The sequence below is a fragment of the Dermochelys coriacea genome, chromosome 2, assembly GCF_009764565.3.
Source record: "Dermochelys coriacea isolate rDerCor1 chromosome 2, rDerCor1.pri.v4, whole genome shotgun sequence".
In the NCBI taxonomy this organism is placed as follows: Eukaryota; Metazoa; Chordata; order Testudines; family Dermochelyidae; genus Dermochelys; species Dermochelys coriacea.
In genome coordinates, this window is record NC_050069.1 from 72,413,526 (window position 1) to 72,435,469 (window position 21,944).

At 39.2% G+C, this 21,944-nt stretch overlaps 1 protein-coding gene across 1 annotated transcript in view; it reads left to right on the forward strand.

Annotated features, from left to right (window-relative positions):
• The window catches only part of ST18 (ST18 C2H2C-type zinc finger transcription factor), a 203,988-nt gene that overhangs the window by 122,465 nt on the left and 59,579 nt on the right, over positions 1–21,944 (forward strand). The window contains 1 exon segment of the mRNA XM_038390512.2: positions 182–212. Within this exon segment, the coding sequence (XP_038246440.1) occupies positions 182–212 (31 nt within the window).

Consider the following 21,944-nt stretch of genomic DNA (forward strand, 5'->3'; position numbering starts at 1 on the left):
TACACATTTGGACAACATTTTCCACTAATAGTTACAATCCGGCAGTTAGCATGAAATAAAGAATCACCTGTGTTTTGATAGCTGCTCCTCTGTCATCACAGAGGGACAGGTGCAAGGTTGCAGAAAGCACAGGACTGGAAATGTAAACTAATTCATTCATTCTCTCTGCTTTTATTAACAGTACAAGTGGACTCTATAGCTCAGGAGCTCAGGTAAGAATTCATATAGTTTACATTTTCTAGCTTCATTATCTGATTATACTGATTGATCATTCCTTATATATAGCATATTGGATAAAACAAGGAATGCAGTAAATGATGCATTCATGTAGTGATATATTAATTACCCTACAAAGAGTGCTTGATGAAGATTCCCTTTTTAAGTGAACCAAAAGTAAAAATGAAGGGTTATCAATATACCCTCTCTCATCACAATTAAAAATTAATACAAATTGGGCATGCTCCTGAGGTGTATTCTGTGCATATACCTCCCTTGACTTTAGCACCCAGAACCTATTAAGTTTCTAGTTAATCCTCAGGATCCTTATATTGAGCATTCTATGAAATATTGTTACCTTTATAGGTTTAGTTCATAACTTTTGCAAAACAGACAGTCTTTGTAAATTGTTGTCAGCTGAACATGCATAATTTGTATATTTGCCATCAGTTTTGTATTTTAATGAAGTAGTACAAAATAAGGCTGATCTTTTCCATATTTCCATAAACCATGACAATCTGGTCAAAAACATAAATTTGACAGGGATCTTTCTGATCCTCAATAATTTCTTAAATGATTAACATCTGAATTATACATTTAACCATAATACCTGAGTATAGTGAAATAAACTGTTTAATGTTTATTTTCTGAAATTCATACATATTTAAAAAAAATTTGTAGTGGAGTTTCCATTAACTGTTCACAAATCTCTCTCAGAATGAGCTATGGAATAACTGCAAGTTCCTGAAGAGTAACTTCCCCAGAAGAAAAGCACAATCAATTCAGGTTCAATATTAGGAATAGAACTTTAGAACTTCAGATAGAAGCAAGTAGCAAGATTGATATATATGCAAAGGTTCCATCATGAAAAATATTATCAGGAGATCACATTCGTTTCTTAGGGCTTTGTCAGCAATTATGACAAAAGGAGCACACAACAGCAGGTGGGTAAATACTGCAAAATGTCTTTCACAGTATTCACTGGAGTTTTTTAATGAATTCAATATTGCCAAGATCAAACCTCTTCAACAGGCATGTGAACTAGTGAGTTTTATTGACACATAGAAAATAACTGCTTGTGTTCTCATCCAACCAGAGAACAGAAACTACCACATGACTTATCTGGCCAATCACAACTAAGCAACATAGCTCAACTTTTGAATGCTAAGTAGAGAATATTTACAGCAAGTTGTTTGCGATTGATCCATAGAATAAAAAACAAATGTTTGTAGAATAAACTTGAATGATGAGTAAATATCAGGAAACTCCTAAGCTGCTTTCAGATATTCTGTGAACAGAAAGAAAGGCTAATTTATCAGATAATTATTTATTGTGAATTATTCACTCAACTCTACCACATTCGTCTGTATTGCTTCATGTTTCCTGAGATTTAGAGTGTTTCCTTTTCCCTCTGTGCATCCCTAATTTATGCACCAGAAGGATGCGTTAATCTGAAGAGGCAGTCATCCAAAAATGAGGATGGTCCATGTGTTCATAAGAGAAAAATGTTTGAAAAATAGAAGATGTATAAGTTTCTTCAACACCAGGGAAGCTACAATGTATGCATTACTAGTTTACTAGGTTTTCCCAAGCAATTTTGGTGTTCTCTGTGAAACATATACTATCTTAACAACTTCCATGTCACATATTACTCTTTCTGCCAGAACATGAAGAAACATACACCTGTTTGAAATATAGTGATAAATATTCAACCGGGTTTAATCCAACCTCATTATACTTGGAATTTTGGGACAACAAAACCCAATATTAGCACATGCAAATGAGATAGTTGGTGTCTAGTCAGATTTCCATGTGTATGTACAAATCAGATAACAAAAACATTTGAGCACAAAAAAATTGTGTATGCAAAAATTATATATAATGAGAGAGGCATAAACTGCTTTTTGAAAATGTAGTGCATACATTTTAGTCTTGTTACTCTTACCTATGAAACTATAAAAGAACCCCTTGCAAATCACCCCCAGGAAATCAAGATTGAAAATATCATTTAATTTACTGGGTTTTAGAAACAGATATTTGGAAACTGTCTCTGTTCTGACCAATGTTCAAAATAGTGTGTTGACTGGTTTAAATCCAAGCTTAATTAATTTACCCTTTTCCCTGGTTTATCTCATCTGACAGAGCACTTTTTCACTTCTTATTGAGTTTTTATTTTAAAGTGCCTTGGGATACTTCTGTATGAAAGGCACTACATAAGCTTACACGCTCAAATTGTATTACTATTAATTTTATAACATTGAGTGGTTCTACATCTTTTGTCACCCTATTCTAATTTTAGAAGTTATGTTTTACAATCATAAAGAAACCATGAAGCTAAATGAAAGGTTACTATCAATGAAGTTATATGAACAAGTTAGACCCAGAAAATGTGATAGTACTTTAAAATCTATTTCATGTGAACTCCAGGGGTGCTCAGGACTTCTTAACTGAAGTCAGTGGCAAAACTGAGCTTTCTGAAATGGTGTAAGGAGAATCACTGTGTCTGCTCAGAAAGTTCATCATGAGTCAGCTTTAGAGGGTTTGTACTCTAAAGCTTTGGGGCCCTCTCTGACTGACTGATCTGTTTCAGTGGTTATGTTAGATATGGAAGAAACAGGCTTCATGTGTCCAAAGATTAAACACTCCATAAAGGGAAGAAGAATGCCAACTTCATAAAGATATTTCTTCATTATAGAAGTCTAAGATCTCTAAAGCAGAGTAGAAATACAGCATGGAGCTCTAATCCTATTGAAGTCAACGGTAAAATCTCCATTGACTTCAGTGGAGCCATGATTTTAAGCCATGTAGTGGGAAGAACATTTTCCCTTTCCCCAGGTTTCATCAGTTGACCTAGGAACCATATTTTATACAAAGAAATTCTGCCTGGCTATTTTAAATATTGACACCCTCTTCCTCTTTATTTTCATGACTGGTTTTGAACCAGTTACTATATCAAACAATTTATAGCATCAACCTATTCCTTTCTTTTCAGAATCTTATGCCACCTTATCTGATCCTCTTGCCTCTTTTTTTCCCTCAGGCTTTGTAAGCCAAACATTTGCATCTTTTTACATATCTCCTAATTCTCAAACACATAATTACTTTGAGCCCTCTCAACTGGTTCCTTTAATTACATCATCCTTCCTATGATACACTGGTCTGAATCACACCTGCTATTTCAACTCTAGTCTCACTGTAAAGTTTTACACAGTGTCAGAATAACTTCTGCCAATATATATTCCGTAAGGTACCCCAAGGCCAATGTGTCCCTTTCACTATTGCCAAACATGGTGCAGAAGATTTGTGAGGGTTTTTTTCTATTATCCTTTATCACTTTCTGGTCTGTTTCCTGTTATGGATTCTGAGTTATATTCTCTGATTCAGATAGAGTCTCTTAGGCTACATCTGCACTGCCTACATCCAGTTTGGACTACGGTGCTGTGAATAATAGTGTGGACCAAAGTAATGTGCTATAACTCCCCTGTGTGGCCATTTCAGGCATGAACTAAAAGGTTCCTAATTCACATTAATGTAGTCCACTTCAAACATGACCTTTTAGTTCATGCCCGCAGTGTCTACACAGGAGAGTTACTGTGCAGCACTTTGGCATCTCTCAAATCCCCGTAGTCCAAGCTGCAGGGCAGTGTAGACAAAACCTTTGTGCATGTCTGCACTGCTGCTAAGGGGTGCATTTCCCAGCATAAATACACAGATTTACGCTTGCTCAGCATGAGCTAGTGGGCTAAAAATAGCCGTGTGAATATTGTGGCACTGGTGGCAACTTGGGCTAGCCACATGAGTCCAAGCCTGCCCAGCCCCCTGGGTTTGACCTTGGGCAGATAGCCCAAGTTGCTGTCCATCCTGCAACATCCACACTGCTATTTTTAGCACACTAGTTCAAGCTGAGCTAGTGCAAGTCTCTCTATATTTTCTGAGAATCACACCTCCCAGCTGAAGTGTAGACATTCCCTCAAGACCCTGATTCTCCTTTCATTATACTGGCTTTATGCTGATGTAATTCCATTGACCCCAGTGAAATTACACGTGATTTGTATTGAAGTAAATGAGAGAAGAATCAAACCTTTAGTGCTTTTTATCCCCAATATCCTCACCTTGAACTTCTTTACCATGAATTCTGCAATCCACTTAGGTACCGAAATTCTAAAACTGTCTAAGTTGTTTTGAACTGATTTCTTCATGCATCGTCTTTACTATTATTTCATTAATATTTCACTTTTCTAAGGCTCCCATCATTATTCAGATACTGCAGATGTTAGATAGTGTGGTATCTAAGCATCATTTCCTAAATTAAAAAAGACACCAACAATCCTTCATGAGAAGAAACCAATTCATGTTTGAACCTGGTATCTCTCAGTCATCGCATTCCTGTTGAAACCAGCTGATGGGGTGAAATGGAAAGAAAGAAGAGGCTGACTTTAAGATAATTTGAACCTCGAGAACTTAGAAATTTAAAGCACCAGGATCATGAACTGTGTTCAGTATTGGACTGAAAGCATAGTAGACTTGGGAGTATTAGTGTGATATATTCTCATTAGTCTGCTCCACTTGACAGATGGGATAGATGGTATACTGAACCATCTGTATTTTAGGAACTGACATCTGGGTCAGACCAAGGGAAAGCAAATTGGACTGATCCAGGTTTGAAATAACAAAATCATGAATCATTTTGGCTAGGTCCATATCTAAATGGAAAGGGTGCAATCTCCTGGCTAGCTGAAGGTGAAAGCAAACATTCTGGGCTGCTGCTGTTATCTAAATATTTGTGATTAGTGAAGAGTCATAGAATCATAGAAACATAGAATATCAGGGTTGGAAGGGACCTCAGGAGGTTATCTCGTCCAACCCCCTGCTCAAAGCAGGACCAATCCCCAACTAAATCATCCCAGCCAGGGTTTTGTCAAGCCTGACCTTAAAAACTTCTAAGGAAGGAGATTCCATTAGGATCCCAAGATTTCAAACTACCTTGACAAATGGAGAGCAGATTTCCTCAATGATGGATAAAGTCACAGTTTCTGCTGCTTCTACAAATACTTTCACTTCCCACCAGATCATCTCTTGAGCCAGTTTCTTTTTTTTTTTAAATGCAGAACCCTTATTCCTTCACACTCTAGATAGCAGAAGGGCTGACCTGTCCACTCTGAGTGAGAGACAGATAGAGCTGGATATCATCAACATATTAGTGGCAAGAGAGAAATGATAGGACAGAGCTCCATGTAATTCAATGAGGATGTTCACTTGGTGAGAAGAAACAACAGCCCATCACACCCTCTGCTATCTCTCTGATAGGAAGGAATTAAGCCAGTAAGCCAACATCAGAATTAGCAATGTTGAAGGAGCCCAGTATGTCTTGCAGCACTAGAATGAAAGTCTGGTCCTTGCCCAGAGCCCTCAAGACATAGTTCATCTGCATAATTAATGTATCCATGCCAAACTGCATTCTGAAGTCATACTGGAAGGGGGCTAAACAATTATTATTATTTTACAGTGCCCAGTAGCGTGTTGGGTGCCTCACAGTACAGATGAGAAGACATGATCCCTGCCCCATTAAACTTACAATCACATTTCAGACATTGATGGATTGAAGGTGATAACAAAACAATAGTCTAGAAAATGTGGAGAAAGGAAGGGCAAAGATTTATAGTGGTAGATGACATAGCTACTCAGAAAATTTTAGTGTATGATGAAGCAGATGTGTTTGTTCTCATTATATATAAAAATAGATAACTGTATTTGCTAGTGACTCACTTTTCATAGGCTTCATGGCAGAAGTAGATCTCTAGAAAGGATTCGCATGAGAAGAGGGTAGTAGCCTTGCATACCAGCTCAGAAGGGTTTTTCCATGCATAAGGGGCAGCATGGAGAGTGTTGTAAGAAAACTGGAAAAATGAGGCAAAGACTGATATCCCAGCACAGACAAGGGGTGTAATGGGGTGAAAAAATAAGTGTTGAGATGTTGCTTCAGTTGGTTAGCCACTACCTTCTTGGTGATCTTACTCAAGAAAACAGATTAGAGGTGGGGCAGTAGTTGGTGAGGCTGGTTGCACCAAGTTATGGTTTCTTGCTTGCATAGGGCTGTTGCATGCTCTGAATTCCTGGTAGGTAAGCTATTTTACACAGACTTTATCAATTCCTTACTGGTTTTGATTAGCCATGAGGAGCAAGGATGCCTTTTGCATCTGCTGACTCAGGCTTTCCCCAGCACCCTTAGAACCACAGCTTGTGTGACTGGTCTAAACTCAGTTAGGGAAAGTAGTATGGTTTCCCCCTTTGGCTCTAGTTCTGCTCCCAGAGAGTGAGATAGTCTTGGAGTCACTTGAGCTTTTCTGAAAAGTAGCATAACTGTTTACACTTAGAGATATTTAAGTCTGAAACTATGATTCCTTAGACACCCTCCTATCCAGACCAATTCTATTGGCTCAGATTTTTCATAAATAGGATAAATGCTAAAAAGGACTTTAATAGTCTCCTTCAATAGCATTTGATTATACTAATTTATCAGTCCAATTCCAATTTATTTCTTCATCTGTGCAGTTCAAAACTTATTCCTTCCCATTTTATATGCTACAGGACATCAGTGAAACATAATGATGTTGGGGAGGAGATGTTTAGGGGCCATCAGCTAAACAGCTGTGGACAGAAGATGGGTTACAGTGTCCTCCTGGCCTCTTGATGGTTTGGACCTATGGCTGATTACTAGTTTCTAGCTTGGAGTTTCTAGCTTCCATTCTAGAAACCAATGGAATTTGATAGTTTCCAAAAGCAGACTGGCAAAATTATTCTGCCTCCAGACAGATGGGAAAGCTCCTACAGTATTTCTTATGCTCCCAGTTATAACTCTCAAACTGAAGAGGAGGTCAAGTTTGTATCCCTTTTTATGTTGGAGGTAAAGATGTGTAGATGTGGAGAGTACCTGTAAAAAGTCCATGTTTTTCATGTTTGGGGCATGAACCATGTGGACACTGAAATCTGTCTGTCTATCATACTTATAGTGTAGTATTTGAGCACCTAATAATCTTTAATGTATTTCCCAAGATGAAGAGTCATGGTGAATCTACTACATGGCTTGATAGCACCTCCGTAAATTCCGAGAGCAAGCCAGTTAGGTTGCACAATGGTATATATACTGCAAAGATAACTACATTGACTTTGCCTCAGGAAATTGCATATTGGGAGCACACTCTCAGATGATTCTGTCCATGACCAGTGGTCCTTCCTGCAGTTGAGGGTTGGATGTAGAAAATATTGCCGGTTGTCCTCCTCAGGTTTCTCTAGGATCACTATGCTCTGCATAATGGCCTGGGTCAAGCTCTGCCATAGTAGAGCCCCATTGTCATTCAACCAGCTTTCAGTGATGAAGTTAAATTCATGAATTTCATCTGAGACAAAGTTATGAATGATGTTGATTTTGTTGACATCCAATCTTGCATTAAAGAGCTCTAAGCTTAGTGCCACCACACCCAATGTCTTAAACTTTTGTTTGTGTTGAAGACAAAGAGACAAGTAATGCTTGTGTTTTGTTCATTCTCTATTCAGGGAAAGATTTTTTTCATCCTGTCTCCCCAATCCTGCGCCTATTAGAAATTAGAATGTTAGAGAGCCATTAGAATGACCATCCTCTTCTTGCTGTCCCATGCTTTTTGATACAATAGTTTCTCACACTTTCCTGAAACCCATATCAATTTTGTCCATTGTTTGATCCCTTTCTGCCAATATTATGATGTTCTTAAAGAATTTGGGGTAAGTTGCTAAACCAGAACTTTTTCCTAAAAATCAATTAGGACTCTCTCACTAAAACTGACATTAAAAAAATCTGTTTTTGTTTTCACTGATATTTGATATCAAAGTACAAAAAGTCAAATGATCACTATGCAGTGCAGTTTAGAATGAGGCAAATGTATTCTGTTCACAGCACTAATAAAATATTAATGCTGAAATTCACCTATCCTTATTATTACATCCTGTATGTCAACCGTTCTCATTACCTCTAATAAAACAAGTTATAAATATAAAACATAACTGCAGCCCAGTTTACAGGTCTATGGTGTCTAAGATCCTCCCTTGTTTCTTTCTCCATCTTCCAGTCCCCCCTTAATTAGTCATCAAAAGGCTGGCTTAGAGCTTTGGCAACTTTTCATAATTCTAACTGTCTGCTTTTTTTTGCTTTGGTGCATTACTGGACCTAACATTTTTACCCATTTCATAGTCCCCTCTCACTACTTCCCTACTCTAGGAAAATATATTGCATCTCTGGGATGTTAACTTATACTTTTTTTAATATTGAAAAATTACTACCACCAAAACAAGAATATTTGTTTAAATTAACTGTTTTATTGTGCCCCAAATTTTCCATTTTCAAATACTCATATCAATCAGTTTTTGTTCACACACAAATTCAAACAATGGCTGTTCTTCATACAAATACCTAAAGTGACATGCAAACAAGGATATTCATGAATGTATGTGAGCAATTCCTTGTATGTATATGCATGTATGTGAGCTCCTTATTTGTTATTCATTGTCCTTCCATGTTAAAAGTTTGTCATCCAGTCAGGGAGCAGAAATAATATCACCAATATTTTGATGACCAAATACAAACCATAAACAACAAATAATGAACTGAATATTTTGCAAACAATTCATAGGTTGACAATTGTTTGCCTTAACTATCTAGTGGATAGAACAAGTCACTTAATGAATGAGCAGAAATAAATATCTGCATCTGATACTATATTTAAGCATCTGTATGGCTGCATTTGCAAATCATAATATTTAAAATGAATAATTTGTCTAAGTCTTGTAAATACTTAAATGCAAAATGAATTCAGGCTCATTTCTCCCTAACTTCCCATGCTTATTCTTTGCTACCTTTAGTATTGCCTATCTTTATGTGTTGGGTTTATTTACAGTGTATAAAGAGTTTATTTTATGTTTTATCTCCCTATTCCATTTTGTTTTGTTTGATACATTATCTCCATTTTTATTTTTAAATGTTTTTAGCTACGAAATGCATTAACTTCCTTTGTCAGTAATTAATATGTTCAATAACTGATAAACACATTATGAGCCTCCTTTTTCCTAGATGATTTTTTTATGTCTACTATATTTATTTCTAGCCAGTCATCTTTAAGACTTCTTCCCCAAAACCAACATCATATCTTTTTGGGTTTTGTCTTTTCCCTTTAAATGCTCAATTTAATTAAAAACGGTTAATTATTCTAAATTTCTCTGCTACTGTAACTGTAGTCTTATCTTATGGGCCAAATTCAAGTCATTTATACCCAAGTTGCCATGTTCTAAGGGGTACATATAGATTATTCACAGTGCCAGATGAGAGCACATCTCTATGTTGTCCATCCACTGTAATTAAAAACTTTTGCATTCCTAATTTTATTCTGCACCTTCTCCTCTAAGATTTTATATTGCTAACAAGTTACTGTCTTCTCCATCACAACTTCAGTCTTCTTCATCATACAATAAGTATTTTCATACTAACCCTGAGTATGCTTAGAGAGTTCCAAACATCCTAATGTCTCCAACTGAATGACACCCAGAATTTTATAGCCCCACATAGTCATTTGCTTTTATGGCTGGTCTTTTCTCTATGGATGACTGCAAGCCACCCAGAGATTTTCATGCCAGCCAATGACTTCTGCCTGTTCTATGTTGATTGTGAAATAGAGGCAAATCACCAGTTAAATTGCTGCCCTTGGCTGAAGTTAGGGGTTGCATTCAGCCAGGGAAAAGCAGGTTGGAGAGGACCCTTGGTAACCTGCAGATGTCAAGAAAAGGGGGAAAAATATACGACAAGGACTCTTTCAACATTCTAAGGAGATATTTTTAACTCTTTAAATATTATTCCAGCTTTATAAAGCTGTAGAAACCCACAGGGCCAGCATAGCTACGACAAGGGTTTCAGACAGAAGCAACAATGGAACAGGTTTGGATCCTTGGCAAGTGGACAGCTTAAATTCCCACTGCCTCTGAAGTGCACAAAAGAGGAAGGTTTGGATTTTCACAAGATCTCCAACAAACAGTGATCTACTCAGCATGTTTTTTCTAAGGTAACTTTTTTTAAGCATTCACTGTTTGTAGCAGGCTGACCTCATACCCTGCTGCAGAGCCACGGTGTATGGTTTACCATGTGTAGGGCACCCCAGAATCATTTGGATGTTCTTTACTGTTTTGTTTTCTAAAAGCTTTAGCCAAATTCTTGCTCAAGCTCCCAGTGAAATCAGTTCCACTGAAATTCACCTGAGTAAGGGACTGACTGAAAACTGGATTAGGACTTTAGCATTTGGTCATTAGTCATTTTTCCTTGATTCCATTTGTACTACTGTGTTGAAGAGTTTTTTGGCTCCAGTCAGCAAAAAAATAATGTTCCCAAAACTGACCTTTGTTGAATTTAAACTGTCCATTTGGTAAGGGCCCAAATCTGCAGCCTTCATGGATACAAAACTTCCCTTTGTGTTTACAAGGACTACAGAGTTGTATCGTAGATCAGTGTAGCTTGGGTTCCAGTAATATTTTCATCAGCGCTTTCTCTTTCTTTAGGCTACTATATTACCTAGCCACTGTTTGTCAGAAACTGGGAATGGGCAACAGGGAATGGATCATTTGATGATTACCTGTTCTGTTCATTTCCTCTGGGGCACATGGCATTGGCCACTGCTGGAAGACAGAATTCTGGGCTAAATGGGCCTTTGTTCTGACTCAGTATGGCCGTTCTTATGTTTTTATATGATTGTAATACCAATAGTGCATCATGGTTTACAAACAGTTGAAATGAGTCAGAAAATAAAAAGTAGTGACAAAAATGTATTTTTTTCTGTCCTGTTGTTATTAATGAGCTCCTTCATGGTGGATAGTCCTCTGTTTAAGTCATATTACATTACACAAGCATGATATTTAAAGAAAAATGAAAAAGCCATTATAGAACCACACTACTGTACTTCTGGGCCTCTGGTCTAACTAAAATATGAGTACATATTGGTGTCTGAAGTTACTTGGCATTTAGCCTCATGCTTCACAATCAGCTTGAGGCATGTGTCGATTTCATTACGATAGCATGCCTTTTCCTGAATTATTGCTGACTTATTATCACTCTGATCTTTTTACATGCTTCTTTTTATTTGCTCAGTCATTTCACAGTCCAGTTGTTCCTTTTGGTCAAGTGCCCTATAACATTAGTTTACTGTCTGAAACATTGCCAACTTCAACGCATAATGACTCAACACCATTATGCATTTCTCCCCAATCTCCTCTTATGGGGGCTAATAAATCCTCTTTCACCAATAAGGCTATACCACCTCATTTACTTTTCCTGCTTGTCTTTTTTAAATAAACTATATCCTTTAATATCACATTCCAGCCAGACTTTAGTTATGATATATTTTTCTCTATATCATTATGTATATCCCTTGAGCACTCTTAATTTCTTCTTTGTTAAACCTTTCATTTGTATATCTAGTAACTTTAATAACCCCCATGTTATTGAGCTTATTTTCCTCTATATTAGTGTCCATAAATCCTTATTTCCCTTTTATCTTCCTCCCCATCCTTTCTGTGCACTCCTTTCATCTCTCTTCAGTCTGTGTACTCGTCCTTCCCTCATGCAGCCCTAAATTGAACTCTTCCTATGACTTCTCACGATGGGAAGAAATTTGGCCTTGTTCAGTGGTAACTCTTTCTATCTATATGGGTTCCTTCAACTCCAAAATATTCTCCAGTAACCCACAGAAACAAATGCCCTACTTTCATATCCTTTAACAAATATAAGCTGTGAGCCAAGTAGATGCAAATGTTGAAGACAGAATGGGGAGAAATATATTTATTTCCTTGTGAGAGATGCTAGAAATTGGGAAACATAAATGTTGTTATTGTTGGATTATTATTATTGTATTACTGGACCAAGAGTTGACTGCTCCTGAGCATCTGTCACTACCACTGAAATCAATGGGAGTTGCAGATACTCGGCACCTTCCAAGATGTGATCCACTCTATTGTTGTGTATAAATGCATAATCAAATATATGTATTTTTTGCCAGATCATCAGATGGGAATAAATCATCATCACTCCACTGAGCTCAATATCTGGCTCTTTATTTTTATTGGGTCTGATTCCAATCCCCTTTACTCTCAAGACCAGAAAGATATCTTTGTCATTTAAAGAGGTGGGGCAAGATTTCACAATAGACAATTCACAGAAATTCCACACTCCTGCTATATGCCAACATTCTGATGCTCTTTTGGCTTTCCCAGCTCATGTTTCCCAAGCCTAACCTATCATTGTTCCAAGGCGTGACAGTTTGCTAGCTATAGCACCTTGATCGCTTAGGTAATAGTGTCACAGAGATGACTGCAGGCTTAGTGGGACTCAATCTTTTATGGTGGGGTGGCAGGCTCCTTCTGACACATGCCTATGCTGTGTTCTGCAGTGCTTGGAACCTAAAAATTAAAGGCACACATGGGGAAAAGAAACAGACTGTGTGTATGTTGTGAGTAAGACACCATACAAATGGACCAGGTAGAGCGGTGTACCTCATGGCTGAGGGAGCACCCTCACCCCACTCATTCCATTCGCATGATTGTACCATGGTCCTCCTAGATCCTGCTCCTCACACTGTCTTCAATTGATCTCCTGTTCTTCATTCATTCAACCACCGTACCCGAACATGATGTTCGTTTGTTTCTCCAGTACTTTCTTGGGACTTGATTCTCTAGAATAAATCAGAAGTAACTCTACCAAAGTGAAGCAAATTATGTATTGGCATGAGAGAACAGAATCAGGTCTTTTCAGCTTTTTCCTCTAAGTCTCAAAAGGTTTCTTCTAACCCTTTTGTCAATCTTCACCAATCTGTTTTGTACCTCCCGAACAATTTCACTCTAATGCTGGCACTATGTGAAGCTTTGCCGCACTATGTGAAGCTTTGCCACACTACCATCCTTCTGGTTTTCCAGTTACTCTTTAGTCCTCTTCCCTGCTCCTCGGCTTTAGTAGCCCTTTCTTCTTTGCTGTCCATGGATTCATTTCAGTGATTAATCAATAAAAGTAAGAGAAGAAAATCATCCATATCAACAGATCGCTAAATCAAAGGGGGAAAATTAAATGTATCAAATGATATGGTACCAGAAAGAACAGTGACTTAGGAAAATTAAGCTTTTGAAAGTAAGTGGTGGGAAAGAATGAGTGCTAAAGGTCCACAGAAATTCAGCAGGTCAAATTCAGCATTAGTATAATGTCTATGTAAGTAATACAACAATGTAAGTTGGCCAAACAGGTGTTAGTAAAAAAATGTATCTTCTGATTTGGTGTGCTGGGTATTTTCAGACCTAGCATAAGTGGGTGTAACTCCACTTAAAGTCTACTGGATTAGCACCCATTTATGCCAGGTCTGAATCTGGGTCAGGAATTCAGGTGGTGATGAGACACAAGTTAAAGTTTCCTGGTACAATTTCCCACGTTCCAAACTTTACTTTCCATCCTGTCAACTGGTAAGTTACATTCAATAACATACAAACCTATTGAAAGTCACATCAGTGCAACTTTTTATATGTTAGTTGAGCACTTACACCCATCCCATTTATGGTCCATCATTTAAGTCACTGCTCAGTGTGGCTAAAAGACTCCCCTGGGAGCTACCGCCACTTTCTTCAGCCTGAATTTGGCTCAATGACTGTAACAAGTAATGGCAAATGTATCTAATAATCACTCTTATCTGATCAGTGATTTACTAAGACATTCATACAACACACATCACTATGGTGTCCAAGGAGGAAGGAGAGAGGCAAATGGGAGAGCAGGAATACCACCAGTCTGACATCTCTGTTATGCAGATAACATTTATCTATTTATTTTGTATAAATCAGGATAAAGTCTGATCTCAGTTACGCCTGTATAAAGGAGGAGTAATTCCACTGATTTGCAGTCCCAGGCTGCCCCAAGTGCAAAATGTCCTCCAAATAGGACTTGTCTACCAAGCCTTTCAAAAGAATACATCAATTCCCCAATTCTGATTGAAGATGCCTGACTTTCCTTGATATGGTTTATTGATTTAAATTCTTTTCAAATATGTACTTAAGAAACCTGATAGAAGGTCTGTCTCGTTCATGAAAAACAAAATGGTGGGCTCAATTTTCCCCTCTGTCTGTGTCCCCTCATTCAGTACAGGGTAGATGAAGGAACCATCAAAGAATCATACTTTCCAGCTCCAGCATGAGTTACAGCAGCCTACAAGCTGCTCCTGCTTATGTCATTGGAATATGGTCTCTATAGGACCTTCAGCCACTGGAGAATCTCTAAAAAAAGAAAAGGAGTACTTGTGGCACCTTAGAGACTAACAAATTTATTTGAGCATAAGCTTTCGTGAGCGTAGTAAATCAGACCTCCATCTTGTCTTTTCCTTGCTTTATCCCTCCCTCTCCTAATGTGATCCCTATGTTGGGAATGGGAGGAACTGGATCTGCCAGCTTTGCACTGTGAGGGAGTTAGCCTTCACTGGAGAGATTCTTTGCTGACCATTTACAACCAGAACCTGGTCACTGTGCACTGCCTGAGTGGAATCAAGAATCTTGCCCTGTGTGTCTGATAGGAATAAGGATCTGAATGTCTATAGACTGGTTTCTGAGTTACTGAGGCCTTATCTGCATTACAGAATGTTATGATTTTTGAACACAATTGTGAACAATTGATTTAGATAGCATGATGCTGACCACAACTTAGCAGTCAGGGCAAATTGTGTTCAGTATCTTGTCAGCCAATCACAAATCAATGGAACTAACCCATTTTCTCAAATGTAATATCTCACATTGGATTCCCTATTAGCTGAACAGATTATTTTAACACTTGCATAAAGTCACAAGTCATCCATGACTGAACGTCAGACGATTCTTGTTATCACACAAAAATAGTACTGTAGAATGAAAAACAGTATTCAAATGTCTCCTTCATGCCTAAACGAGTCTTAATTGGGTTAATGATCCAATTGTTTATCTTTAGGTTTCAGTCTTCTTGAATGTGCTTTCCCACTGCAAGAAGACCTCAGAATATGATCCAACATGTGACTGACTAGAATTGTTTGTAAAATAATGTAATTTTTACTCGTCACACACTGTTTTTACATGCCGTTGCCCTAGTTAGAAATAACTTTTACATCTGAATATTATTCTCAGTATTTTTATTGTTATAAAATAAATGTATACACATGCTCAGTTTTTCAAAAATCTCTCCAAACAGCAACTAGAACCAGCTTTCCCCGTCAGTTAAGTTAGCCCATTCATATATTTATTTCCTCACAAATATTTAAGAGTAAAAACTAACTCGGGCTCACCCTTGTCCCCATTCAAGTTAGTTGAGATTTTGCCCTTAATTTCAAAGGGAGCCTGATTAGCACCATGATGATAAACATAGTGGGTGAGATCTTCACATCTGTTTCATCTCTTTTAGCCTAGTCAAAGTGCCAGAGCAGCATAAGGGGCCCTACAAGCTCTATGTATGACCAGAGAAAGATTCTCCCAGCACAGGCACTGGGGTAGATAGCCGTAAGGCTGTCTTCTGAGGATCCCCTTGCAAGCCCTGGCACAGTGGATATGCTGTGGCAGGGTTGTAGGAGGGACTTTCATCCTCCTTCCTTCTGTTTTGGTGTGAGGCATCAAGATACAGGCTACAAGGATTCTGGGCAGCAGTGCAGCACACAGGCAGTGGGAGCCAGGCTATGCAACTTATAAAGGTCCCCAGGTCTTTGTGTTACACAGGGGACACAGAACAACCCTGGATTGGGAGGGTGCAAAGGCAGCTTAGCTTCGTCCTCTCTTGGGGTGCGAGTCCTGTGCTGCACGTCTACTCTAGAGCTGGAAGTGTAAATCCCAGCTCTAAAACACATACCCACACTAGGTCTGATTGAGCTAGCACATGAAAAATAGAAGAAGTGTAGCTGTGGTGGCAGGAGAGGTTAGCCCCCCCCCCCCGAATACCAACCTATGGTCTCAGACAGAATCATACCCAGGCTACTAGCCCATCCCATACCATCGCCTTGTTTGGGTGCCTCTTTCTATCTCTCAAGGAAGTAAACCTGGTAGGAACTCAGGCTTCACAGTTCAGTCTGGGCAATGCATGCTGTCTCACAAAATTAGTATTCTCTTCCAGAAATTGCATCACCTTTTCCCCCTTCAAATAACAGAAATGTCTGCTAAATACATGTGAACGTATATGGAGGAGCCATGTCAATTATATTCAGAGAAATATACAGTGGCCCACTTTCTGTGATGTATCTTTGAGTATAGTAGGGAAAGCCAAGTGTTTAAACATTCAGTAAATAACTGCATGGAATTAGAAATGCCATACAAATCCCTGAATTTTGACCTTCAGTGGAGACGTGGGTGTTCCAATTCACCCCTGTGAAGATGCCAGCTTGTATCTTGTATCTATGAAGAAACAGCATAGTAATATCATGGCTCTGTCTCTCTTCCTATTGACAGCAGCCCAGGCTGGGCACTCTATCTCTCTTAGCTCTCTGGAGCTACAAAATGTATACATGCTCCTTGAGTCTTTGCTTTGGTTCACTTGTGAGAGAGGAGGAACTGTGTAACCTAGCTGAGACAATGGTAAGAGGACAGTAGCATTTGACTGTCACTGTATATTCCAGAGTATCACGTGATACAAATGTATAACAAAGGTTTCCAATTGTTCTGTTGCTATAAGGTAAAATATTGACTGTAACTTGATTAGGATTTAAAGCTGAAGCCTACAACTGAATTAAAGTTAATATTAGAGGATGAGGAGGCTGACCCATCCTTTAACTACCAAGCATTAATTGGGTCTGGCATGGGGTTAAATCGCCTCAGATCCTGGAGCCAAGGAATGAGGGTTGACTCCCTTACCGGAAGCAGCTGGAGTCACTCTGTTCATGGTTCAGTCTGATGCTGGATTCTACCACCCAGTGAGGAGGAATGAGGGAGCAGGTGATGGGGAACTCAGTCAATGAAGAGTTAAGACTCTCTTGCCCCACGAGCTTACAGATTCCACCAGTCCTGTGCTGAGCTTTACCCTAGGAGCTGGCCCCTTGAAGCCTCTTACTTGGGATACCAACTGGAAGTGTGACAGTGTTCTCTTCCTCTTTCATTTGTTTATTTAAACAATATGCACTCTCTTATTCACCCATGGCAGTCTGCAGGAGACTGCAAGGAAACTGGTAAAAGTTAACCAAATATCTGTCAGTCTTGCCAAGAAGGAGAAATTCCTTCCAGATCCCAAAAGACTTAGAGTCACAGCAAGATGGGAAATCCTCCACTGACAATCATGCCATCTATGGGGAAGGGCAGGCAGGGCAGTTTCCAGCAGAAAGAATGGCTTAATGGAATGCTTAATAGGGGGAGGGGAGTTCACTGCAGCCATTCAGCTTTCTTGCTGTCTTCAAATTGGCCACTAGGTAGTTAGGGAAACAGGAGCACTGTTCCACTCTCCCTATCCCCACCATTCACCCATGCACACTCTGGGCAAAAAGAAAGGAAAGGGAAGACCCTAAGCACTTTGGATAAAATTGTCAAAAATGCATGTATCCTATAAGCATGAAAAATTTACTTGAGGCTCTTCTTTTAACACAAGTAATTGTTTTATACTTTAACCTCTTGGCTTGTATTATGATATTTGATACAGGATTGTTTTTAGTAGCTGACTCATTTGATTAAAAATCTGCTCATTATAGTCAGTACTAAAATGATTTATTATTCATAACATTTAAGTACAGTTAAATTGGGGGAAAGCATGTATTGGCTTTGGGCTCATAACAAAAAAAATCTTCTCCCATTTTATGAGCCTCAGATTACCAAATAACCTTGACTGCTGAATCAGTGTTCCATGACAACAAGCAGACCATTGATAAATAGCAACAAAACTATTAGATGTTGAATTTATGAGATGAGTAATAGTGAAGCTAAATTATAGGTTTACTGTTTGACAAACTACAGCCTGACATAGCTCTGCTAACGTGTGTGTGTATAAAAGAGAGACAAACTTTTTAAGACAATGCTGAAATGGGTACTTCATGAATGCTGCTATCTAAGCTTTAGATAGATAGATAGATTAGATAGATAAAACTATAAACACACAAATATCTACATAGTAGCCTGAGTCTCAAATTCCTCTGGTGCCCATTATCAAACATCTACGTTTAGAGACAAATGGACAACGTGTCTGTCTGTGCATATGTATACGCACATACTATCAAAATTTTAAAAAGCAAATCTGTGAAAGGAGTCACAAACTATCAAAATAAATTTACTTTGATAAGGAAATTTGTAGTAAGATCAATAATCAGCAACTACAATGAACTGGAAATTAAAATCAAGAGTATGAAACAATGACATGTAGTAAAGTTAGAGTGTTTTGTTTCGGTTTTCCTTGAAGACAATATAAGATTGAGAGTAAGAGGAAGAATAGGTTCTTGGTGAATTACTTGAACTGGCTGTGGAAGTCTGGTTGATTTCACTCAAAATTCAGAAGTAGCAACTTAAAAGGACACTAACAGCAAAGGCAGGAGGATTTTTCTACTGGAGTTAAAAATGTTAGTCACTTTCCTGGCCTGTGAAGAATAAGCTGAGCTTCTTAAGAAAGAGTCAATCACTGCAATCTTTGATACCTATATTCTCAGAGAAAGGTGTCAGGAATAAGCCTATAAATTTGGTTCTGATAAAATATATTTATTTTAAGCAGAGAAGAGGAATCTCTAGAAACTCTATTGGCGAGCTGATTGAGCCTGGCTGCACTGGTTAGACAAAGGAATATGATGTGAGCAAGCTAATGCATCACACTGCTTCATAAAGAAAAAGCCCTCTTGCTCTAGAGATGTGCTTACAGCACATTTGAGAAGAGTCAAATCTGTGAGTGTCCTGGGCTAAAATCAGTGGTGCTGTTCTGGATTTACAGTGATGTGACTGAGAGCAGAATTTGGCTTCAAAATTTGAATTAAACAGAACTTGAAGTTATAATACATTTGCTTCTGAAAGGGGTTCCATGTTGACCATCATACACAGGGGAGGTGGAGTCATGTAAAGAATGTAAATCAGAGCTGTATCTTCCCTGATGCCAGTTGATTTTAGTTATACTCAGCTGGGATTTTCCTGCAGTTTTTTCCCAGAGTGAAACTCCAGGAGGCAGGGGACCCTGTCTCTGGTACTCTTTCTTGCCTGTGGTCTGCCAAAGTCTTGAGTTTGACTACCTTTTAGGATATTGTGAAACACACATGTGTTTCATGACATTTTTCTGACATCACATGGATGGGCTTTTAATATGTAACTAGGGAAATACATTGTCCCAATTTGCTTAAATGAATTCAGCAGATTTTAACAATAGCATGACCATCTTTCTTTCCTTCTTTCCCCCACTTTAGCTGTGGACCATTTATTTAAGGCTTTTTGGAAGATACAGTTTAGTCAAACACAAGTTATTGGGCTCATTACAGAAGTAACTGGGTGAAATTTATCACAGAAGGTCAGACTAGATCAGGGGTGGGCAAACTATGGCCCGCGGGCCGCATCTGGCCCTTCAGATGTTTTAATCTGGCCCTTGAGCTCCCGCCAGGAAGCGGAGTCCAGGGCTTGCCCTGCTCCAACACTTCAGCCGGGGAGCGGGGTTGGGGGCTTGTCCTGCTCCATGCATACCATGGCTCTGGGTGGCTCCTGGAAGCAGCGGCATGTTCTCCCTCCAGATCCGATGTGTAGTGGCAACCAGGGGGCTCTGCACACTTCCCCCACCCCAAGTGCCACCCCCGCAGCTCCCATTGGCCAGGAACCACAGACGGGGCAGAGTGCAGAGCCGCCTAGCCGCACCTCCATGTAGGAACTGGAGAGGGGACATGTTGCTGCTTCTGGGAGCTGCTTGAGGTAAGAGCTGCTTGGAGCCTGTACCCCTACTTCCTCCCATGCCCTAACCCCCTGTCCCAGCCCTGATCCCCCTCCTACACCCCCAACCTCTCATCCCCACCCCAGAGTCCGCACCCCCAGCCAGAGACCTCACATCCACACCCCAGCCCGGAGCCCCTTCCCACACCCTGAATTCCTCATTTCTGGCCCCACCCCAGAGCCCATACCCACAGTGGGAGCCCTCACCCCCTCCCACATCCCAACCCCCAGTTTCATGAGCATTCATGGCTCCCCCATACAATTTCCATACCCAGATGTGGCCCTCGGGCCAAAATGTTTGCTCACCCCTGGACTAGATGATGTAATGGGCACTTCTAGCCTTAAAAATTATTAATTTAGATTGTGTGGGGAACAGCTTTATCAATGGAAATGAGGACAGTATCAGTTCCTAAATTATCAGAATATCCATTGGAGGTAAATTTGGAGTTTGACAAATAAATGAAAAAGTTTAAAAAAGTAAACTTTGATAGTTTGGGCTTATAAAGCATTGTATGGTTCTTTCTACTTCTTTTTCATAATTCCAAGCTGTTTGCAACACCATGACTATTATGAGTGATACAGTATTGCAGAACTTCAGCAACAATGACTAATAAACTATTCCATGCAGTTTTTTGTAGGGTACATTATGCACTTCAATCCACACTGCATACTTCTGGTGAGGTGGGTGGGTGTGTCTGTGTCTGTATATGTCTATGTGTGTCAGTGTCTGTAGGTCACCATTTCCAAAAGGGACACTTATTGTGCTGTGATATTTGTGGTATGCACTATTCTCAAAAAGAGAAATACCACAAAATTCAAAATACATTTAACTATTGCAAGTGGATAACATCCAGGTTTTAATGGTACTCACAATAAGTTTAGCATTCAGTAGATAAGAGCATCCACAGTGTTTAAGATGCATGCTGGTAGTATTCTAACAGCTCCTAAAATTGCAGTTCTTCATATTTCCATATCATTCATGTTTATAGTAGTGGATTGCCAAAAAGGTGCTTAGCCAGAAATGGATTTTTTTTAACAAAAAGCTTAAGTTAAGTCACATGCTACCATCCAAAACAATCAGAACTTGAGCCAATTTAGTACACATAAGATATCTTGGAAGGATTAATTTATGCTGTTGCGCCTTGTAATATGTGTAACCAATAGGGAGCTGTTTGCAGACATGGAATTTTGCAAATCTTGCAGCTAAATCAGAGAGCCAAATAAGAAATCCAGTACCCAAGGGCATTGTGTAGATTTATGATGCTCCCTGGGGTCCAGAAACCAATGAGTGGATTACATTGATCCACAAATGCAGTTTTTTCATCTGTGACAGATATAATATGAATGCTATTAGTCATATTACATAGCTGTATTCCCCTGTCTGAGAGAACAATGACCACAATTAAAATTACTTATATAAAAAGTGAGAAAAGGGTTGAAGAATATTGTGTTGTGAGGCAGATCTTTTAGTAAAGTGTCACATTTTGACTTCTTAGCTATGATGTGTCACCTAGATCAGTGGTGGGCAACCTGCTGCTGGTGGGCCGCGAGACAATGTTTACACTGACCGTCCGCAGGCATGGCTGCCCGCAGGTCCCAGTGGCCGTGGTTCACCATTCCCAGCCAATGGAAGCTGCAGGAGGCTGTGTGGGCCGCAGGTTGCCCACCAATGATCTAGATTGTCATGCCACTCAGATGCTAGCATGGTGGGGGCTATATTGAATACATAGATATGCTAGATAGCTGACAAACATATAAATATTCAGGTCTTGTCACAGCTGAAAGATATGTTTAGATTTTCTGCTAACCTTCCA